The sequence below is a fragment of the Balaenoptera acutorostrata genome, chromosome 8 (genome assembly GCF_949987535.1).
Source record: "Balaenoptera acutorostrata chromosome 8, mBalAcu1.1, whole genome shotgun sequence".
Lineage (NCBI taxonomy): Eukaryota > Metazoa > Chordata > Mammalia > Artiodactyla > Balaenopteridae > Balaenoptera > Balaenoptera acutorostrata.
This window is the reverse complement of record NC_080071.1, coordinates 60851477-60870944: the sequence shown is the minus strand read 5'-3', so window position 1 is coordinate 60870944 and position 19468 is coordinate 60851477. Positions and strand designations below refer to the sequence as shown.

Below are 19468 nucleotides of genomic sequence, written 5' to 3'. Positions count from 1 at the left end.
ATAAACTATTGTCTTGACTAAACTTCCCTTTTTCCACCACTGTGGTACTAAATGAGAAAATTCCAATTAGAACTTTTTTTTTTTCCCAACCGGAGAGTAAGAGGCACAATGAGTATTTACCAAAGACCTAACATTTTAATGGTACCTTTTTAACTAGTTCACTTTTCTATGAAATGTGAGGAATACAGATTCAGAGGTAAGAAATATCACAAATGGGAAAGTAAGAGTTGAAGAACCAAGTTTTATGAAATCACTTTAATGTCACTGACAGTGAAATAAGAGAAAAATAGAACAGATCTATGAAATATTTAAGTCCACATTGGCGTGCTTCGGTCTCTACTAGAATTTCCTGGAGCCCTGTAGACTGTTATTCACCATCCACATATGCATATATAAAAATATACCATCTATAAATAGCCACCTGCCTTTTCAGTGAAATTAAAGATGGGAGAGTTAGAAGAGAATTTCCCAGTATAATTACAGGGCTCAAACCTACAGCTGTTATACTCCTATAGTTCTACCCAGAGAATTTCTGATATCACTATTTTCTATCAAGCACATTAAAAAAATCTACTTTTTCTTTAATGGTGAGATGTTGTCAACAGGACATTTATTTGTTTCTCACCAAGATTTCTCACAAACCTACTTTAAAAGATTAGGTGTTGCATAGGGTTATTGTATAGACTAATTTTGTTTTATAAACTGAAGAAAATGTTCACAAGTGTTTCTGCTTCTTAACTAGGGATTAACACCAAACTCCTGCCAATGTTTTTCTTACTCCACACATGCCCTTTCACAAGCACTCTCTCTCTCACCTATTTTCTGCAAAGATGCACCTCCTTAAGGATCCCCAAGGCTCTAAAATTCTTAGGTAAGAATCTACGACGTTAGGATGTACCACATTGTGAAAGGAATTAAACTGAACAGTTTTATCTTTGCTTGCAAAAAAGCAGGTAGTAATTTATTCATACACAGTCTTTGTTCCCTCGCTAAAGACAAGTGCTCTGCAATCTGTGAGCGCCCTGTAGGACGAGGCAGCACTGACAAGAGAGGAAAGGGACACATTTACAGGAGCAGTCACATAGCTCTCCCACAGAAGGGTCTAAGTGCCTTCAGCAGTTAATTTGCGAGCAAAAAACCCCATTGGGAGCCTTCCTCCTACTCCAAAAGCAAACACTCTTAACAGGCAGTATTACTGTGGTGTTAGAAGAGGCATGCTTTAACCTAAAAGGTGTCATTTTATGAGCAAAAACTGGATAAACCTTAAGCGACTTGAAGTCGCTATTTTTTTCCTTCCTCGATGCCAAAATCTTCACAGCTTAAGATGACCTCCCACCCGTTGTGATGTTCAAACCCCAGGAGGATCTTAAAGCCGCTTTGCACACAGTGCAGCCGCAAGCCTTCCTCCTCTTGGTGAGGACTGTCACTGGTTTTCATTGCATGTGTTTGTAAAACACACCAGCCATGTGTGTGAGCCTATTAATTAAAACAAAAACAGAACTGTTTCTGTTGAGCTTTAGAAGTACAGAAACTTAGAGCCAAAGCAGGGAAGGAGAAACAGCAGTGTCCTGTCTGCTGCTGTGATGGCTGCCAGAGAATGAGGGGACTCTATTATGAAAAGCCAGCAAATAGACACCTGAATTAAAGTGGGAAAAAAAAAAAAAAAGAGCTGGCGAGGCTTGTATTGGAAGTATTTAGAATGCCTTTATTATTTCCCTGAGGGACTGTTTAATATCAAAGTGCCTGGATAGCGAAGGCTTCTCGGTCTAATCTGATTCCAAAGTTAGCCTCTCTGACAAGAGGAGAGAATAGCTTCAGTGGCTTCTGAGGCCATCCTGGGGTCAGGCGTGGAGTCTATTCCTGCCGGAGCTGCTGAGTCACTGCCATCTTGGGGAATCACTTGACCTCTGGCTCAATTGACCTACAAGGTAGAGTGAAGCCTACAGCTGGGAAGGCTCTACGTGCAATGCCCCTGTTATGATCTCTGGAATCAACTACAGAATTTCCCAGCCACCTGAACCCAAAGGATTTAAGTCCCAACACTTTAGATAAGGGGCCTTAGAATACAAAAACACCAATCAGTGATTAAAAAAAAAAAAAATCACAGAATTCTTCCCAAGGAAAACATCTCCAGAAAAGTGGACCAAAAATATCTAGTCGTCTTTCAAATATGGGCTCTATGCCTGAAGGGTAGTAAAAACATGGATCACGTAGCACCCCTCTAAAAGAGATGCTTATTCTGTACCTTCAGTAATTTATCCAGAGCAGGATGTGAAAAAGCTTAGTGGTGTGTGTGGTAGGGTGGTGTGGAGAGAGGCCGGAAGCAACAACAACAGAACAAAAATAAAGGACAGTTAAGGCATTCATCACACTCTGTTTTAAAAGGCGAGAAAAAAAGACCTTAATATATATAACATTTTCCTCTATGAGGGACACATACAGTGGCGTCCTTCCATACCATCTTTCTATAATACAACATTCTGTTCTTTGGCTTACATAGGAACCATAAACTAAATATACATTCACATTGTATTTAAAAAAAAATTTATTTGTGATCTGTACATGTGATAAAGTGGGGCTTCCTTGAAGATTTTTAAAGGCAAAACAAAACAAAAATCCAAAGTAAAAATGTATAAATACAATATATATTTTCTTACAAAAATGGGAGATTTACAAAATATACATACTGCACTTGTCTCTATTTTACAAATTTCACATGCAAGAGATACAACACAAAAGATGCCAAAAACTGTGTAGTGGGAGTTTTAAAAATCTGACAAATCAGACAGTTTTGGAGGTTTAAGGAACACAAGGTCAATGTTAACTTTAATATAAAAAGCAGCTCCACTCAACCTAACATTACATATATAAAGCAACTTGTACTCCTGACAGTACCCTCTATGATTTAAAAACTATTTAAAACAGCATTTAAAGACTGTTTTGAGAAATAGGATAGTGTTGCCAGATTGGAGGGTGGTGTCAAAGGTGGAGTAAAGGTTAGCTCCCATAATTCTCTGCTGAGCTTTAGCCCATTACGCAAAAGAATTGGAGTTCTATTATAGAAAAAAAAGTACATGATTTAAGATTAATAAATTTAAGTCATCCAGCGCATTTCAAAGAACTCCAGAATTACTTTGAAGTTTACCTTCTTTTAATGACTTTCCTTAAAAATGGGGCCCATGGTTTGAACTGTCCGCTTCACTCACTGTCATTTCTGCAGGTCACCTTCCCACCCGGCCACACAAAGACAGGGTCAGCATACACATGATATTTTATAAACGGATTTATGGAACAAAGGAAACAGGACAAAATGCTTTTTTACTTTTTAAAAAATTTAACGTTCCTTTATTATGAGGCTAAAGGCATTATGCTTCTCCTTTTATCTTGAAGGATTCAAATTGGAGGGAAAAAATAGAAAAAAACCTAAAAAAAAAAAAAAAGAAAAAAACCTAAATGCAGGTTTATGGGAAGACAAAAAAATGAATGGGGAGATTTCCCTGAACGTTTTAACAGAGCCTGTTGGATCATGTGTTCTGAATTAAATTTACTTAAAACAAACACAACAAAACCCCTTGCATTTCCTTTAGCCAAGTCAGAACCTCTGACAGAAAGGGGTATGGAAGCACACTGCCCTTCACTTTTCCTTAAAAAGGAATGTTTATCGCAACCAAATTAACATTCAAAGGGAAACTTCAGATTTGCACTGCTTTGCCTATAAAAGTTGCTGTCTTCACAGTTGTTCCTTTCCACAGGGAGACACTTGTTTCCTCTTTTGTCTCTTACAACAAAGACAGGGGGAAAAATGCATTCCTGTTTTGAAAAGCAACAAGTCATCACTTCTTTTCAGGGTATTAAACCAAATAAAACACACTTCTTTCTTCCTCCTGCCTTCCCCAGAAAAGAAAAAAAGGAGTAGAAATACCTACTACTCGCCATCTTTCCCTTGTTGCAAAATGTTAGCTTCATTTCTTTTGCATCCTCACATTAGGATTCTAGGAGGCAGGCCTCCCGAGACTTCAAAATGCTTACTTTACAAGTCTTGAAAGGAGTAGAGGAGGAAAGACAGGCGGGAGGAGGCAGGGGAGGAGAGACTGTAATGTCTGACCCTGGAAATTAACCCATCTGGGCTCCAGTATGGCCCCAGTGAAAAGAGATTACGGTTTGACCACCGCTTAACAAGGACTCTGCAGGGAGTCCTCCCTTTTCCCAACAAAGCGGCCGCCGCAGACAGAGCTGTGCCTTTCACCCGGGCCTCACAGGAGTGAGGACAGGCCACTTGTCTTGCAGCAGGGGAATCGCTCGCAGTCCCCGTTCGGCCCCAGAGCCGGGAAGAACTCACAGCAACCTTCTGATCTCAATCTTTTCGATTGGCCCAGGTCGGTCCGTACCGTACAGGATTAACATCATCATCGTCATCATCCTGCAAGTCTTTGCCAGAAGTCTTTTCATCCAAACCGTCTTTCCACTCAGGTCTCTTTTCCAAACCCACGTATATCTATCTCTACATATATCTTCTCACTTCCAGGTCACTTCTCACTGGAGCGTAAGGAGGTTACAGAAACAAGCCCCCCCCCCCACCCCGCAGTTCTTCCCCTACCGCGCCGTTCCCCCTGCTAAGGGGTGGGAGAAGGAAGGGCGGGGGAGGCGCCGGGGCTCATACCGCAGTCTCCCCCTTGCTGCTGTGGCTGAGTCTGTGGTAGAAGCGGCGCCACGACTGCAGCGTCTTGCCGGACCAGATCCAGAAGCCAGTGGTGATGCCTACGATCATGGTCATCAGGTACTTGATCATGAAGACGGTGAAGTCGGGGCTCATGGGCGGGAAGTGGCCGGGCGGGCAGGGCACCGCGTAGCTCTTGCACGTCTGCAGGAGCCAGGTGCGCTCCCAGTGTTCGCGGAAGGCCTGCTCGTAGAAGTAGCAGGCCAGAACGATGGTGGCCGGCACGGTGTAGAGCACGCTGAAAACGCCGATGCGCACCATGAGCTTCTCCAGCTTCTCGGTTTTGGTGCCGTCATGCTTCATGATGGTGCGGATGCGGAACAGCGACACGAAGCCGGCCAGCAAGAAGGACGTGCCGATGAAGAGGTAGACGAACAGGGGCGCCAGCACGAAGCCCCGCAGCGCGTCCACGCTGGACAGGCCCACGTAGCACACCCCGCTGAGCAGGTCCCCGTCCACCTGGCCCATGGCCAGGATGGTGATGGTCTTGACAGCGGGCACGGCCCACGCGGCCAGGTGGAAGTACTGCGAATTGGCCTCGATGGCCTCGTGGCCCCACTTCATGCCGGCCGCCAGGAACCAGGTGAGCGACAGGATGACCCACCAGATGGAACTGGCCATGCCGAAGAAGTAGAGCACCATGAAGAGAATGGTGCAGCCTTCCTTCTTGGTGCCCTGCGCCACCGTGCGGTAGCCGTCGTCTGAAAAGCGCTCCACGCACACCGCGCGGTCCTCCAACAGGAAGCCGGCCACGTGCGCCACGGCCACCATGAAATAGCAGCCCGATAGGAAGATGATGGGCCGCTCCGGGTAGCTGAAGCGCCGCATGTCCACTAGGTAGGTAAGCACGGTGAAGAGCGTCGAGGCGCAGCACAGCACTGACCACACGCCCACCCAGAGGCGGGCGAAGCGCCTCTCCTCCTCCTTAAAGTACATGAGGCCGTTGGCGCGGCCCGGCTCGCAAGGGGCGCCGCAGTCGCGCTCGCCCAGGAAACGGTAGCCGAGGTAGGGGGGTACCTTGAGCTGGCGTGGGCACGAGAAGGGGAAGGGGGAGCGGCCCCTACCGTCAGCGGCCCCCGGAGGCAGCGCGGTGAAGGGCAGGTCGGGCATGTAGGGCGCGGTGGGATAGGCGGTGGGGCCGCCGCCCGCGCTGCCGGAGCCGTCCGAAGTGTTCTGGCCCACGCAGATCTCTCCGGCGCCGTGCACGGGGAAGTTCTCGCAACGCAGCCGCTCAGGCCATTGGAAGCCGAACTTGTTCATGAGCGCCTCACAGCCCTGGCGGGCACGCTCGCACAGGGAGCGGCACGGCGGGATGGCCTTATCGAGCACGGTACACACGGGTGCGTACATGGAGCACAGGAAGAAGCGCAGCTCGGGAGAACACTGCACCTTCACCAGCGGGTAGAACTGGTGCACCTCGAGGCCCGCATCCTCTTGGTTCGTGTGACCCAGCAGGTTGGGCAGGATGGTCTGGTTGTAGGCGATGTCCGTGCACAGCGGGATGGAGATGGGCTGGCAGAAGCCGTGGTCCGGTACTGAGATGCCCTTCTCGCCGTGATACTGCTGCGCCCCGGCGCCCGCGGGCAGTGCGCCCAGCAGCGCAAGCACCAGGGTACACAGGCCCAGAGGCGAGCGCGACGCTGCCGCGCGGGGGCCCAGCATCGCCGGCCGCGGGTGCAGCGGCGTTCTCAGCCCGAGAATCGCGACAAGGCAGCCGGGAGAGGCTGGGATCCGGGGAGGCGCCGCTGCGCCGGGCGCATGAGAGTCCTCGCGGCGCCGGGGCTGGGCCGTGGGCGGTGCGCAGCCGAGGGCGCTGCAGCTGGGGTGCTCGCGCCGCGAGGGCGCCGCCGCCACCTCCGCCCAGCACTCGCGCAACAGCCGGGGGCCCAAACTCGTCTGCCTGGGCCGGGGGCGCCGGCGGGGGCCGCCTTCTCCGCTCGCCGCGACGTAACGGTGAGGCTTTTTCTGCGGCGAGGAGCAACAAGCGTCTCCGGTTACCCTTCAAAGTTTGCCCAAGTCTCTTGACTCACAGCGCACAGTAACGCGCGCGCCCCCCACACCAAGTCCGGCCCCCGGGCAGGCGAGAGCCGGGCGCCGCCGCTTGCTAGCCAAAGCCGCCGCCTCTACGGTGCTGCTCCGCCTCCTCGCCTCGAGGCTCCGCTCGCCGCCGCCTCCTCCTCCTTCGCCTCCTTCTCCACTCCCCGCTCCTTCAGCCCCAATATCCTGGCCCCAAGTTTCAGCCAAACGGCTGATTCTCGCTGAGTCCGATCGGCGTCTTGGAGCCAAGAGCTCAGCGAGTTCTTTCAAGAAATCCAGTCACACTGCGTCCGAAGCTGCGAGGTCCCGGTGCCCGCGGCCTGGGCCTGGCCTCTCCAGCCCCGCTCAACCCTGGCCGGTGAGTCCCGGCGCCCGCAGCCGCCGCCGCCCGCCGGGAGGGAGCGCAGAGTAACGCCTCGGAGCCGCTCAACTCGCCAGAAGAAGCGTCGGGCTCGCAGGGTTCCGGGCCGCCCCGCCCCCTCCCCTCCCCCCATTCACAAACCACTCCGGGGGCGGGCCCTCGAGCTCCAGGGAGGCCCAATGGCAGCCTTTGTTTTCTGTGTGGCCGCCTTTGGATTGGGTGGAAGTCGGAAGGGGCGGGCTAGGGAACCGGAGAGGCACTGTCCGCAGCGCTCTGGGCGGATTCCTGAGGGGAGGGGCAGGGGGCTGGGAGGGAAAAGTTAAGAAAAACTTTTACCCTGAATTCGCTCGCCGGGGGAGGAGGGGGAGCGCACCAGAAAGGGAATTTGCTTGAAAGATTTGTTCCTCTTCCGGATACACTAAAATACACATTCCTAAACAGAAGGGCGCACACCGGGCAAGGCTTTTGCAAGGAGAAGCTGAGAATAGAGCAGCGCCTCAGCGGAGAGAGACGTGATCCGGAGTCACGTTAGCTCTCCCCGGGCTGAAAATGCTGGGTTTGGCTTGGCGCTTTTAGGTAGCGGGATCCTAAATGTGGGGTTCGGTATGGGGCAAGAAAGGGGTGCGCCTCGCGGATTGCTTTTCTCTCCCGGGACTCAGACCACGTGAGGCCACAATCTCCTCTCACCCCCTCTCCCCGCGGTAAAAAGGAGGAGGGGCCGTGTCCGAGGAGAAATCGGAGTCGGGCGGAGGGGGCCGGCTTAAGGCAGGAGGAAGTGCAGACCCCTCTGAGGGGAGAGAGCCGGGGAGCGGCGGGCGCGGGGGACACAGGCCCCAGCCCACCTTGACCGCGCGCACGGCCCAGAGTCTAGGGATCTGGTATAGCTTTAGTGAAGTCATTAGAAAACTAAGACAGTGTTGGGGGAAATGACTGTAAAAAAAACCTGCGGCCGAGTGCCCAGGAACACTGTACGGTTTAAAGCGAGTATTTGATTGCCTTGTTTTCCTTAGTTCTGCGACGCGTGGCCCTTCGGGATCCCACCTTCGTCGCAGAAGCAATGATTTGATCCTTAGAATTTCCGTAGAAAAGTTTTAATGCGTATTAGAAACCAAGGGCATTTGCTAATTAAAGAGTTTTCAAAACACAAAGAGTGGTTATCCTTGCTCTCGAGTAGCGTTTTCTGATTGGCAAGCGTCCTTTTGTTCCCGGTCAAATCTTCGCCCGGCTGAAGGCACTGGGCGCTGGCGCGCTCTCTCTGGTTACTCCCGGCGAGATCAGAAGTTACGGGGGCGGGGGGTGGGGGGGTGTTTCTCCTCTCTCGCTGGACTGCGAGGAATATCATGAATTCCTACGCAGGAAAGTGACATGTTGAGAAAGGAAAAATCTGCCTCTCTGTCACACACACACGCACACGCACAGCAATCCTATGCCTTAAAAAGTGTTAACTCCTGGCTGAGCCCTCCCTCCTGCCAGCTCAGTTCCAGGCGCTAGAACCCTGAGGGATTCTGATCAGGATGCATGTTTGCAGAAGTTGCTGCCTCTGCTGCCCGCGGTGAGCCTCTTCTCCAGCAAGAAAAAACTGATCCTGAAATCGAAGACAATTAACTGGGTTCCCTTCTGTGGGAGACTTTGGCTTCCTCTGTTTTTCTTTTCTTTCTTTTCTATTACTGGTTTACGGGGAATCTGTCCTTCCACTTCACAGTTCTTTGTCCTTCTCCACTCTTGTTAATGGGTCTGGAGGGCTGAATCATTTAGGCCAAGGTAGGGTGTCAGACTGCTCCCATTGTCTGTCCGGCCCTCAACAGGAGTCCTCATCTTTTTCTTCCAAAGCATCAGTTTTCCCTTCACACCCAGGACTTTTTTTTTTTTTTCTCTTTCTTTTGTAGTGTCTGCCTCAGGTAATACGAAGGATTAATAATATTTTATTTTAAAATGTCTCATTGCCTCCTTGTATTTTTTAAGGGCTCCTCATTTTCTTTCTAAATTATTATTCTTATCACCTAACCCTGGGGAGCCTTGATATTGATTGCCTTGAAAGATGTTGTTTACAGACGGTGCTGCTTCTTTGCTTTGTCATTTAAAGTGTGTGTGGTGGGGGGTTGGAAATCCTTTTTTCTCTCTGTGAGCTCCAGGATGGTCTCCTTTTCTAAATCAAGTGTTCGTGCTTATTCATCAGGCCACTGATCTAAGTCATCTTTGCTTATTGAGGGAGAAATTACAAGCACTGTCATCTAATAAAATGAAAACTGACAGGATAAAATACTGTCTTAAATACCACTAAAACCAGTTTAGTTATGAGCTGCTTCTCCTCATATTATAGCCCCAGACAACTCCCTGATGAGGTAATAGGAATCATTTTTTAAAAAGAGGGAAAAAAAGAGAGCCCTTAAAAAATTCGAGGGACAGGGGCTTCCCTGGTGGCACAGTGGTTAAGATTCCGCCTGTCAATGCAGGGGACACGGGTTCGAGCCCTGGTCCGGGAAAATACCACATACTGTGGAGCAACTAAGCCCGTGCTCCACAACTACTGAGCCTGCACTCTAGAGCCCACGAGCCACAACTACTGAAGCCCGTGCTCCTAGAGCCCGTGCTCCGCAGCAAGAGAAGCCACCGCAATGAGAAGCCCTGGCTCGGCAACGAAGAGTAGCCCCCGCTCGCCGCAACTAGAGAAAGCCCGCGCGCAGCAACGAAGACTCAACTCAGCCAAAAATAAATAAATAAACAAATAAATTAAATAAATCTAAAAAACAATACGAGGGACAAATGAGATATTTTTAAAACAATCTACATGTAAGTGAAGAAAACCCAGCCGCATTTATCTAGATGAAATGTATCACAGATGGGAGCCCTCTTTCTCTGACCCAGGCAGACAAGTGCAAAAAACAGAGAAGCAAAGCCAATTTTGTGGAGAGTGTAGTGTTTTTTAGGATGATTTTTTAAAAACCACTCCAAAATTATTCTGAAAAATAAGAATTTGCTGTTTGTGAGAGGGGTGTGGTGGCTTTCTATGCCTTGCCTGATATAGAATGCTGATTTCAAGGAGCTAAGTAATAAAAGGGAGGAGTTCAGAAAAGTAAGCTCACAGTGTAGGGGCCTAAATAGTCTGTTTTAGGCTCTATGATAAATGTAGTAACATCGGTTCACATCTGTTCAGAATCAATTTAATTGTCTTTTCCAAGTAACAACTTCCACACCCAACTCCCAAAGCCATTAACTGGTATCTTCTTTGGAGAGCTAAGGGTGGAAACTTTTGTAACCGTCTGCTGCAAAACTTGCAATTGTCCCTGCCCTTTAAAACAACAAAGGCTTTTATTTCTTCACATCATAGTCATAGGGTTCCATAGAAAAGTGATGCTATTCATTGGCTCCAGTTATTTAAATGTTACTTATCTTGGCCCAGTCCCAGGTTTATCTAGTGGAATTACATTCTGATGTCAGGCCAGATTTGAAAATGGCCACCTTTGTGGTGCAACAATCCTGTGGTTGTAGTGAAACTCCAGCTGCAAGAATTACTAATGCAAGACCCAAAAGGGCAGCTTTTAGCATGTACTTTCCTTTCTGGCCTCTCTTTTACCAGACAGTTTGTGACTTTATAACACTGAGGACTTGGAATATCCAATTGCCAGGTTGCCATTGACTTCTTTCCATTTTAGTTTGGGGTGTTGGATCATTCAAAAAATGGGAACATTTTTATCCCTAAGTGTTATGAAAGTTAGAGATGTCTAGATTGAATGAGAGGAATTAGAGGAGGGCCATGCTGAAGTCCTGTCGGGTATGCTAGGCCCTCCCACGTAGAGGTGGCTTGTGTGGTAGATCTGGTGACTGAGTCTATTCGACCATTTTCCTGGTTGGCTGAGGATTGTATTAGTTATCTATAGCTATATAACAGATTACTCCCAAACACAGCAGGTTAAAACAACAAATATTTAATATCTCATAGTTTCTGTGTGTTAGGAATCTGGGTGTGCTTAGCTTGGTCTTCTAGCTTGGGGTCTCTCACAAGACAGCAGTCAGGGTGTTGGTCAGGGCTGCGGTTACCTCAAGGCTCGAATGGAGGAGGATCCACTTCCAAGCTCATAACGTAGCTTTTGGCAGGCCACAGGTTCTTGCTAGCTGTTGGCCAGAGACATCTGTTCCTTGCTATGTGCACCTCTCATGAGGCCACTTATAGCGTGGCACCTTGCTCCCGAGAGATAGAAGTCACGGTCTTTTTGTAATCTAATCTTGGAAGTGACATGCTGTCACTTTTGCCTTACTTTATTCATTAGAAGCAAGAAACTAAGTCTACCCACAATCAAGGGGCAGCAGGGTTACTCTAGAGTGTGAAAACCCATTGGAGGGTGAGCCCCTGTAGAGATGGTTCACCACAAGGGTTACTTATTCCTTCCCAAAGTATTATGGAGATAAGGTCTCAGAGAGACACAACTCTTGGGTCTCTGCCCTTGCAGTGTCCAGAGAAAGGGTCACAAATAACAACCCATGTTGGTTGGTTATAATGCCACTTGCATCTACTGGAGTCAAAACAAAACCCTAACTCTCTCTGGCCAACTGTCTTTTTCAAACACATGTCATTGGACTAGAGGGAGAAAGAATGTGGGGAAGTTGATTAACACAAGACCATCAGCAACCCAGGGGAAAAACTTCCAAGTGCAGAAGGGAGCCGTTCTTGGGAGTCAGATTTGTACTCAAAGGACCAGCATTTGGACCAAGTCTTTGACTATTGGCTATTTGGGTTATGAGGTAAAAGCATCACTGGTAATCACTACCCGTGGCTTTATGCCAGTCTGGACAATAATGATGTGTAGGAAGTGTGGCAGAGGTGTTAGTACAGACTGGTTTAGTTCTGCTTTTCACCATTGATTTCCTGTTCTGCCTCAGGCAAGTCACTTAACATCTCTAGCTCTCCAGGGTGTTGTGGGAATTAATGAGATAATGTTTACAAAATGCTTCGTGATCTGTGGGCAAAGTATCATGTGGGCAGAATCCTGGTTTGGTTATATGGATGCAAATCATAGAGATAAATAAAAGACCAAGTTAGGTACATATTTTATGGCGCTGGCTCTTTGCTGAGGTTATGATTTTTTACAGTGGTACGCTGGTAAATGTTTAATAACTAGCTCTCCAGGAAATAAGCCCTGATCTATACATTTGCCAATTTCCATGGTGTGAATACTGATACCATGGCCGATTTCCAGCCACATGATGTTACTGAACTTGGGGTTTGGAAAAGATGCACATAATCAGCTCTCACAAGCCCCTAAGGGCTGATTCTAGCACACCACTGGATTTATAAGGACTTACTATTTTCAGATGATTTAGAGCATCAAAAACAGTTATATTTTTAATAGAATGACTACCATTTATAAGGTACCAGGTGCTTTAGGTACACTAACTCTAATTTTATAACAATCCTCAAGGTTCCAGGTATAAGCTCCTTTTTACAGTAGCAAAGCCTGGACTGAAACCTGATCTATGTAACATTTTCCACTTCACACTGCACTGCTGCTTGATGTCTTCATGGTAAATATCACTAATTTTGGTCCTTTTATATGTCGGATCAAAAGCCATTCTAAAATTTAGAGAAGCCCCAGACTTTCTAGGCTTGGGCTATCAAGCCAGATTGGTGATGACCCCCTGAATATTATACTGAATATTATATAGGTTTCAAACCCACTCGGTAATGACCACTATTTTTTTCTAATTTTCCAAGGAACAAGTTAATTCCCATTACTGAAACTGCACCAGTGAGTTCTAGATTAAGAAATGTGGGCACTCTGCTACAGCCCACTAGGGCAGATGGGAAATTTGGCAGGGTACCAGGCCCTCCCCATCTTGGCAGGCCAGGACCGTCAGCAGAGAGCTAGGAAAAGCTGCAGGAAGAAGACTCAAAGTAGTAATAAAAGCCCCCAGAACCTTCTAGAAGAGTGAACATGGGAGCTAGAGCAGTGGATCTCAAACCTGACTGGTCATCAGCATCACCTAAGGAGTTTTTTCAGAAGTTTGGGCCCCACCTCAGACATGTTGAGTCAGAATCTCTGGCATTGGACTTGGGGATTTAATTTTTAAAAGCTCACTGGGTGGGGCTTCCCTGGTGGCGCAGTGGTTGAGACTCTGCCTGCCAATGCAGGGGACAGGGGTTCGAGCCCTGGTCTGGGAAGATCCCACATGCCGCGGAGCAACTGGGCCCGTGAGCCACAATTGCTGAGCCTGCGTGTCTGGAGCCTGTGCTCCGCAACAAGAGAGGCCGCGATAGTGAGAGGCCCGCGCACCGCGATGAAGAGTGGCCCCCGCTTGCCGCAACTAGAGAAAGCCCTCGCAGAGAAACGAAGACCCGATACAGTCATAAATAAAATAAATTAATTAATTAAAAAATAAATAAATAAACTCACTTTAAAAAAAAAAAAAAAAAAAAAAACTCACTGGGTGATTCTTTTGAATTAGTCAGGTTTGAGAACCGCTGACCCACACTCGTATTCCAAAGCTGTATTGTGTCGCTGATGCCTCATAGAAGGTCTCTGGTCTTGCATAAAGTCCTCACTCTACTTGATTAGGTTTTGAACTGAAGGATGGAATAATGAGAAACATAAAGGAGGATGAGGTATGTGAGGGGTGTATGTGTGTGTGTGTGTGCGCGCGTATGTGTAAGAGAGGATAAGAGAGGGAGGGGGTGGTTGGATGAATGTCTGGTTGCAGGGTGTGATGTTAGGTCTGAGACTTTTATTTATGAAGCTCAGTGAGTTCACAGTGGCTGTTCTAAAAGGTAACAGCTGCTACTCCTACAGTTCATTCACAGCATTTCCTCAGACTGATGTTGCCATCCTTGCCCCCTGTACTATAGGAACCCTAACCCCAGATAGCTGAGCCAGGAATAGGCAAGCATCTGACCCAGCCATGAGGTTGTCTGGCATCAGACCTCTGTCCAACAAGTGTGCCCACTGGATATACAGTGGCCACCCAATCAGATCCTTTCATTTGGGGAGTCTGAGTGTGAAATACATTGACAAGAAAAGCTGAGAAACATTCAATGAGAAAGGAACAAGCAGAAACCAGGAAGGAGTAGAAGCCTGGGGGAAGCAAGAGCCATGATGTAGTGAGGTGAGTAGGGAGAGCAATTAGGTGGTGGTAACAGGAGCGCGGATGGAAAGACAGGATAGTAAAGACCTTTCCTGTGGAATACTATGGGAGGAGGGGAGGAAGGAAGAGAGGATGGATGGAAGGAAGGAAAGGAGAAAGGGAAAAAGAAAGGAAGGAAGGAAAGGAGAGAAGGAAGGAATAAAGGATGGAAGAGGAGAAGGAACACCTGTTTTAAAAGGAGAAGACAAGAAGACCACGTCACAGGAGCTGTTTCCTAGCTCCTTCCCTTGGAATCCTACTATCCCCATTAATGAAGTCACCTGCCTACCTGCCTGCTCTAGCAACTAGAGAGAACCTCACTAACCATAGTGCTGGTGTCTGCAAAAGGGTGAAAACACAGGTCTCTTCTGGCTTTCTCCTGGGGCATGGGCCCACCGCTGTGGAAGGCTGACCTCCGAGGATCAGCGCCAGCCCAGGAGAGGTACCCATTCAGGATTGACTAACAAGGCTGGCTTGCAGTCACCTTCATCTTGCTCAATGGCCTGGATAAAGCATTTGAGAAGATACTTCCTAGGACTGCAATTGACGCTGAGTTGACTCAATTGAATGATTGCAAAAGTGTTGCAAGATAGGAATTATCTATAAAGACCCAGGAGACCTCTTTCTTCTGAGCTGTTATAAGAAAGAGAAATAAATGCTCTAAAGCATATATCAAGTCCTTAGCAAGGTGCAGAGGCTGCAAATTGCCCCTCAATATATGTTTTCCCCTTCTTTCATGGTAGTGGAGCCCCCTGTCTTTAGCCAGACATATGACTACTTGGAATAAAGACTCCATATAAAAGCCTTCCATATGTTCATCCGTTAAGTTCTGGCCAGTGGAGCATCAGCTGTGTTGTTGTGTTCAACACAAAGGGGGTAGATGTGCTCCCCGCCTCCCCCTGATGGCTGGAAGTCTGGAGGCTGCTGTGAACCATGAGGTAACCTTGGAAAAGAGAAAGAGATAGGAGGAGCCTGGGTCCCTAGCACTGTGGTGCACCATACCAGCCTGTGATGGATTCCCTCTGGATTTCTCCAATATGAGATAAAAGTAAACTTATGCCTTGTTTAAGCCAACATTATTTTAGGTTTTCTTATGCCTCTCAGCCAAGCCTAATCCTAATTTGTCTCATGGGGCCTGGCACATAGTAGGTACTCATCAAATGTCAGTTTTCTTCACTATCTTTCTTTGAAGGTGCTATAGCTCTTATGATATGACTTGTATTCTCTCTTCTATTTTAGTGCCTACCTTATCCCACCTATTCATCTCAAAGGTCCTTGAGAATAGGAACTGTGTCTTATTTTTCCCCTTGGCCTTTCACAAGTTTCCATTTGTTGAATCAAATTGAACAATTCAGATGAAGTTCAGTGAAAAAAATTTAAAAACCTAAAAACTGCAGAAATACAGAATGGTGAAAGACTAGCTAAGGACAAGATCTGGGAATCAGGATAGACCACAAGCTAAATGTGGGTTGACTGAAATGTTTTAAATTGAACATGCTTTGGGATACATGAACCAAATTAAGTGGCATGAAGGAACCAGTAGGAAGAGTGACTAACCCAAATAAATTAAAAAGTGATCCTCTGTTGTACATATATACAATGGAATATTACTCAGCCCTGACAGGGAATGAAATGGTACCATTTGCAGAGATGTGGATGGACCTAGAGAGTGTCATGTGGCGTGAAGAAAGTCAGAAGGAGAGAAACAGGTGTCGTATGGTATCGCTTATATGTGGAATCTGGAAGGATGGTACGAACTTATTGGCAAAGCAGAGGTATAGTCACGGATGTAGAGAACAAGCTTATGGTTGCCAAAGTGGGGAGAGGGGGTGGGACGAATTGGGAGCTTAGGATTGACATATATACACTACTGTGTATGAAGTGGATAACTAATGAGGACCTGCTTTTTAGCACAGGGAACCCTACTCAATGATCTGTGGTGACCTAAATGGGAAGGAAATCTGAAAAAGAGTGGATTGTGTATACATATGGCTGATTCACTTTGCTGTGCAGCAGAAACTTAACACAACATTGTAAAGCAACTATACTCCACTAAAAATTAATTTTAAAAAAAGGTGATCCTCAAAAGGGAGGTGGGGGTAGTGGTGGAGAAATTTAATAATAAAAAAATCTACTTAAGGACTTCCCTGGTGGTGCAGTGGTTTAGAATCCGCCTGCCAATGCAGGGGACACAGGTTCGAGCCCTGGTCCGGGAAGATCCCACATGCTGCGGAGCAACTAAGCCCGTGCACCTCAACTACTGAGCCTGTGCTCTAGAGCCCGTGAGCCACAACTAGTGCTCTAGAGCCTGCGAGCCACAACTACTGAGCGCACATGCCTAGAGCCTGTGCTCCGCAACAAGGGAAGCCACCGCAATGAGAAACCCGCTCGCCACAACGAAGAGTAGCCCCCGCTCGCTGCAACTAGAGAAAGCTCGCGCACGCAGCAGTGAAGACCCAACACAATAAATAAATTTATTTTTTAAAATCTACTTAAGGAAAAAACAAACAAACAAACTAGTTCCTGGGTCCTACCCAAGAGAATCTGCTTAAAATCTCCCCATGTGCATCGAATGTGCAGCCAGGATCCCAAACAGCTGATGAGAAGACAAGGTGAAAATATTTGGTTGTTTCACTTGGAAAAATATAGGAAGTCATTTAACTGTCTTCCCGAGTAAGGGAAATTTGTTTTAAGATGGATGTGGTGCATTTCTTTCTTCAGGGGATCAAACAGAGGAAAGGCTTCAGTTACAGCTAAGGAAATGAGAAGAATTCTCGGGGTCTTGATCCAGCCACTAACCCCTGGGCCTTGGGTGAATGGGTTAACCTCTGTGGGCCTGCTTCTTCATCAGTAAGGCCAGGAAGCTGGGCTTTGTGATCTGGCCCAAGGAGAGCCTTTGGCTTATTTGGGGGTTCCTCTCCTGGGCCAGGACTTCCCACAGTAGGGGCTTTGTCGAATGTTCTGTGGGAGTTACCCACAAAGCTGAGCCAGTCTCTTCCCAGCTCCTGATGACTGGCACAGAGCAGCCCCTTCGCTGACCGTCTGTGCCCGACGGCCCCCTGAGAGCGTCCTCGAGGGCCACTGAGAGCACACGGCCCCCTGAGAGCGTCCTCGAGGGCCACTTACCCATCGCTTTTCTTCTCGTTCACATTTCCACTTAGTTCCTTCTCCCCCCTCCCTGGCTCCCCGCTCCTATTGTAAAATAGTACCTTAAGCTCTAGAGCCAGGCTCTTCAACTAAGGTGTAGACAAAGTGGTTTGACTCCGCTTGATTAAAAACGCTGTGAATGGGACAGAACACAAACCTCAAAACATTTGCCTTTCAAAGCTGGGGCGGGGGGAGAGAGAAACTGTTATGGGATCTCGAATTTGCCAGATGTCAGTTTAAAGGGGCCTAAAGAATTCCTAAGCCTTTGTTTACCAAATCCTCTCTCTTCTCTTGTCAGAACCTCTCTGAAGCCGGGGCCTGTGGCTACCTTGAAGGAGAGGCCACCAAAAGGCCGAAACTGGTTGGCGAGGGGCCAGGAGGGTGGGGGAAGGCATTTGAATTTTGTTTTTTCCTGTTAATTATCTGGGGCTGCCCTTCGAGAAGTGGCTCACTTTGCGTTGAGAAATTAACTCTTAATCTCCACAAATGAGGGCAATCAACCTATTTACTAAATAAACACAGATCATTGCAGACTGGCTGCCCCTCTTTGTGATTTAATTTGACAATACCTTCACCTGAGGGAGGAGCCAAGGCGTGGCTGGGTCCGAGCAACCTGGCAGGGTCCCTAAAGGAAGGTGGCAGGTTGAAGAGGTGGTTAAGAGAGGGCGGAGGGAGCTTGGTTGAGACTGGAGAGGGCTTTGAGGTTTCTTTTTCATCTGTAAATCGGACTCCCTCCCTGGCTCGGGTCTTACCTTCTGAATTTATCTGGGGCCTTCCGTTGTATGGTGTTAATTTTGGCTTTGAAAGTGTGAAGCTGGTAAAAGCAACTTTTATTAGAATGCTGGCTATCAGAAGTCTCTGGGAGGGGAACAGAGAAACTCTTTATTTCTTAGCTAACCCTCTTATTCATATGTTGAGGAATCTCTCCTTGCTTTTAATTCCCCTCCTCAGTCACCAGTTACTTTGATTTTAAGTAGTCACAGAAGTTTATTCAAGTCTTGGGTAGTTACACTGCAGTGGGATACCGCACTAGGCACATAGCAGTGCTCAATAAGTGATTGATTGAATGAATGAGTAAGGCACATCTTAAGTTGAAAAGGATGAAATAAAATCCCATGGCCTTCATCTATTTAAAAAAATGTATATTTACAGATTACAGTGTGCTAGGCACTGCTGGGACTATAATGTATCCCTGCCATCAAGGAATTAATAATTTTTAAAAAATTGAAGTATAGTTGATTTATGTTGTGTTAATGTTAATGTTGTGTTAATTTCTGCTGTACAGCAAGGTGACTTAGTTATACATATATATACATTCTTTTTTAAAATATTCTTTTCCATTATGGTTTATTACAGGATATTGAGTATAGTTCCCTGTGCTATACAGTAAGACCTTGTTGTTATCCATTCTATAGATAATAGTTTGCATCTACTAACCCCAAACTCCCAATCCATCCCTCCCCCACAGAACCAAGTCTGTTCTCTATGTCTGTGAGTCCGTTTCTGTTTCGTAGGTAAGTTCATTTGTGTCATATTTTAGATTCCATATGTAAGTGATATCATATGGTATTTGTCTTTCTATTTCTGACTTACTTCACTTATTCGTATGATAATCTCTAGTTGCATCCATGTTACTGCAAATGGCATTATTTCTTTTTTTTATGGCTGAGTAGTATTCCATTGTATATATTACCACATCTTCTTTATCCATTCATCTGTCGATGGACATTTAGGTTGTTTCCATGTCTTGGCTATTGTGAATAGCGCTGCTGTGAACATAAGTATGCATGTATCTTTTTGAATTATAGTTTTGTCTGGATATACGTCCAGGGGTGGGATTGCTGGATCATATGGCAACTCTATTTTTAGCTTTTTGAGGAGCCTCCATACTGTTTTCCATAGTGGCTACACCAATTTACATTCCCACCAACAGTGTGGGAGGGTTTGTCCCTTTTTCTCCACACCCTCTCCAGCATTTGTTATTTGTAAACTTTTTAATGATGGCCATTCTGACCAGTGTGAGGTGGTACCTCATTTGTAGTTCTGATTTGCATTTCTCTAATAATTAGAGATGTTGAGCATCATTTCTTGTG

General features: G+C 47.0%; 1 protein-coding gene across 1 annotated transcript; it reads right to left on the bottom strand.

Moving 5' to 3' along the window:
* Positions 1-1613: 1613 nt before the first annotated feature.
* FZD7 (frizzled class receptor 7) lies at positions 1614-7211 on the bottom strand. The gene has a single exon (XM_007190537.3). The coding sequence runs from the start codon at positions 6377-6379 to the stop codon at positions 4655-4657; it is 1725 nt and encodes a 574-aa protein (XP_007190599.2). The 5' UTR covers positions 6380-7211; the 3' UTR covers positions 1614-4654.
* Between the last annotated feature and the right edge of the window lie 12257 nt (positions 7212-19468).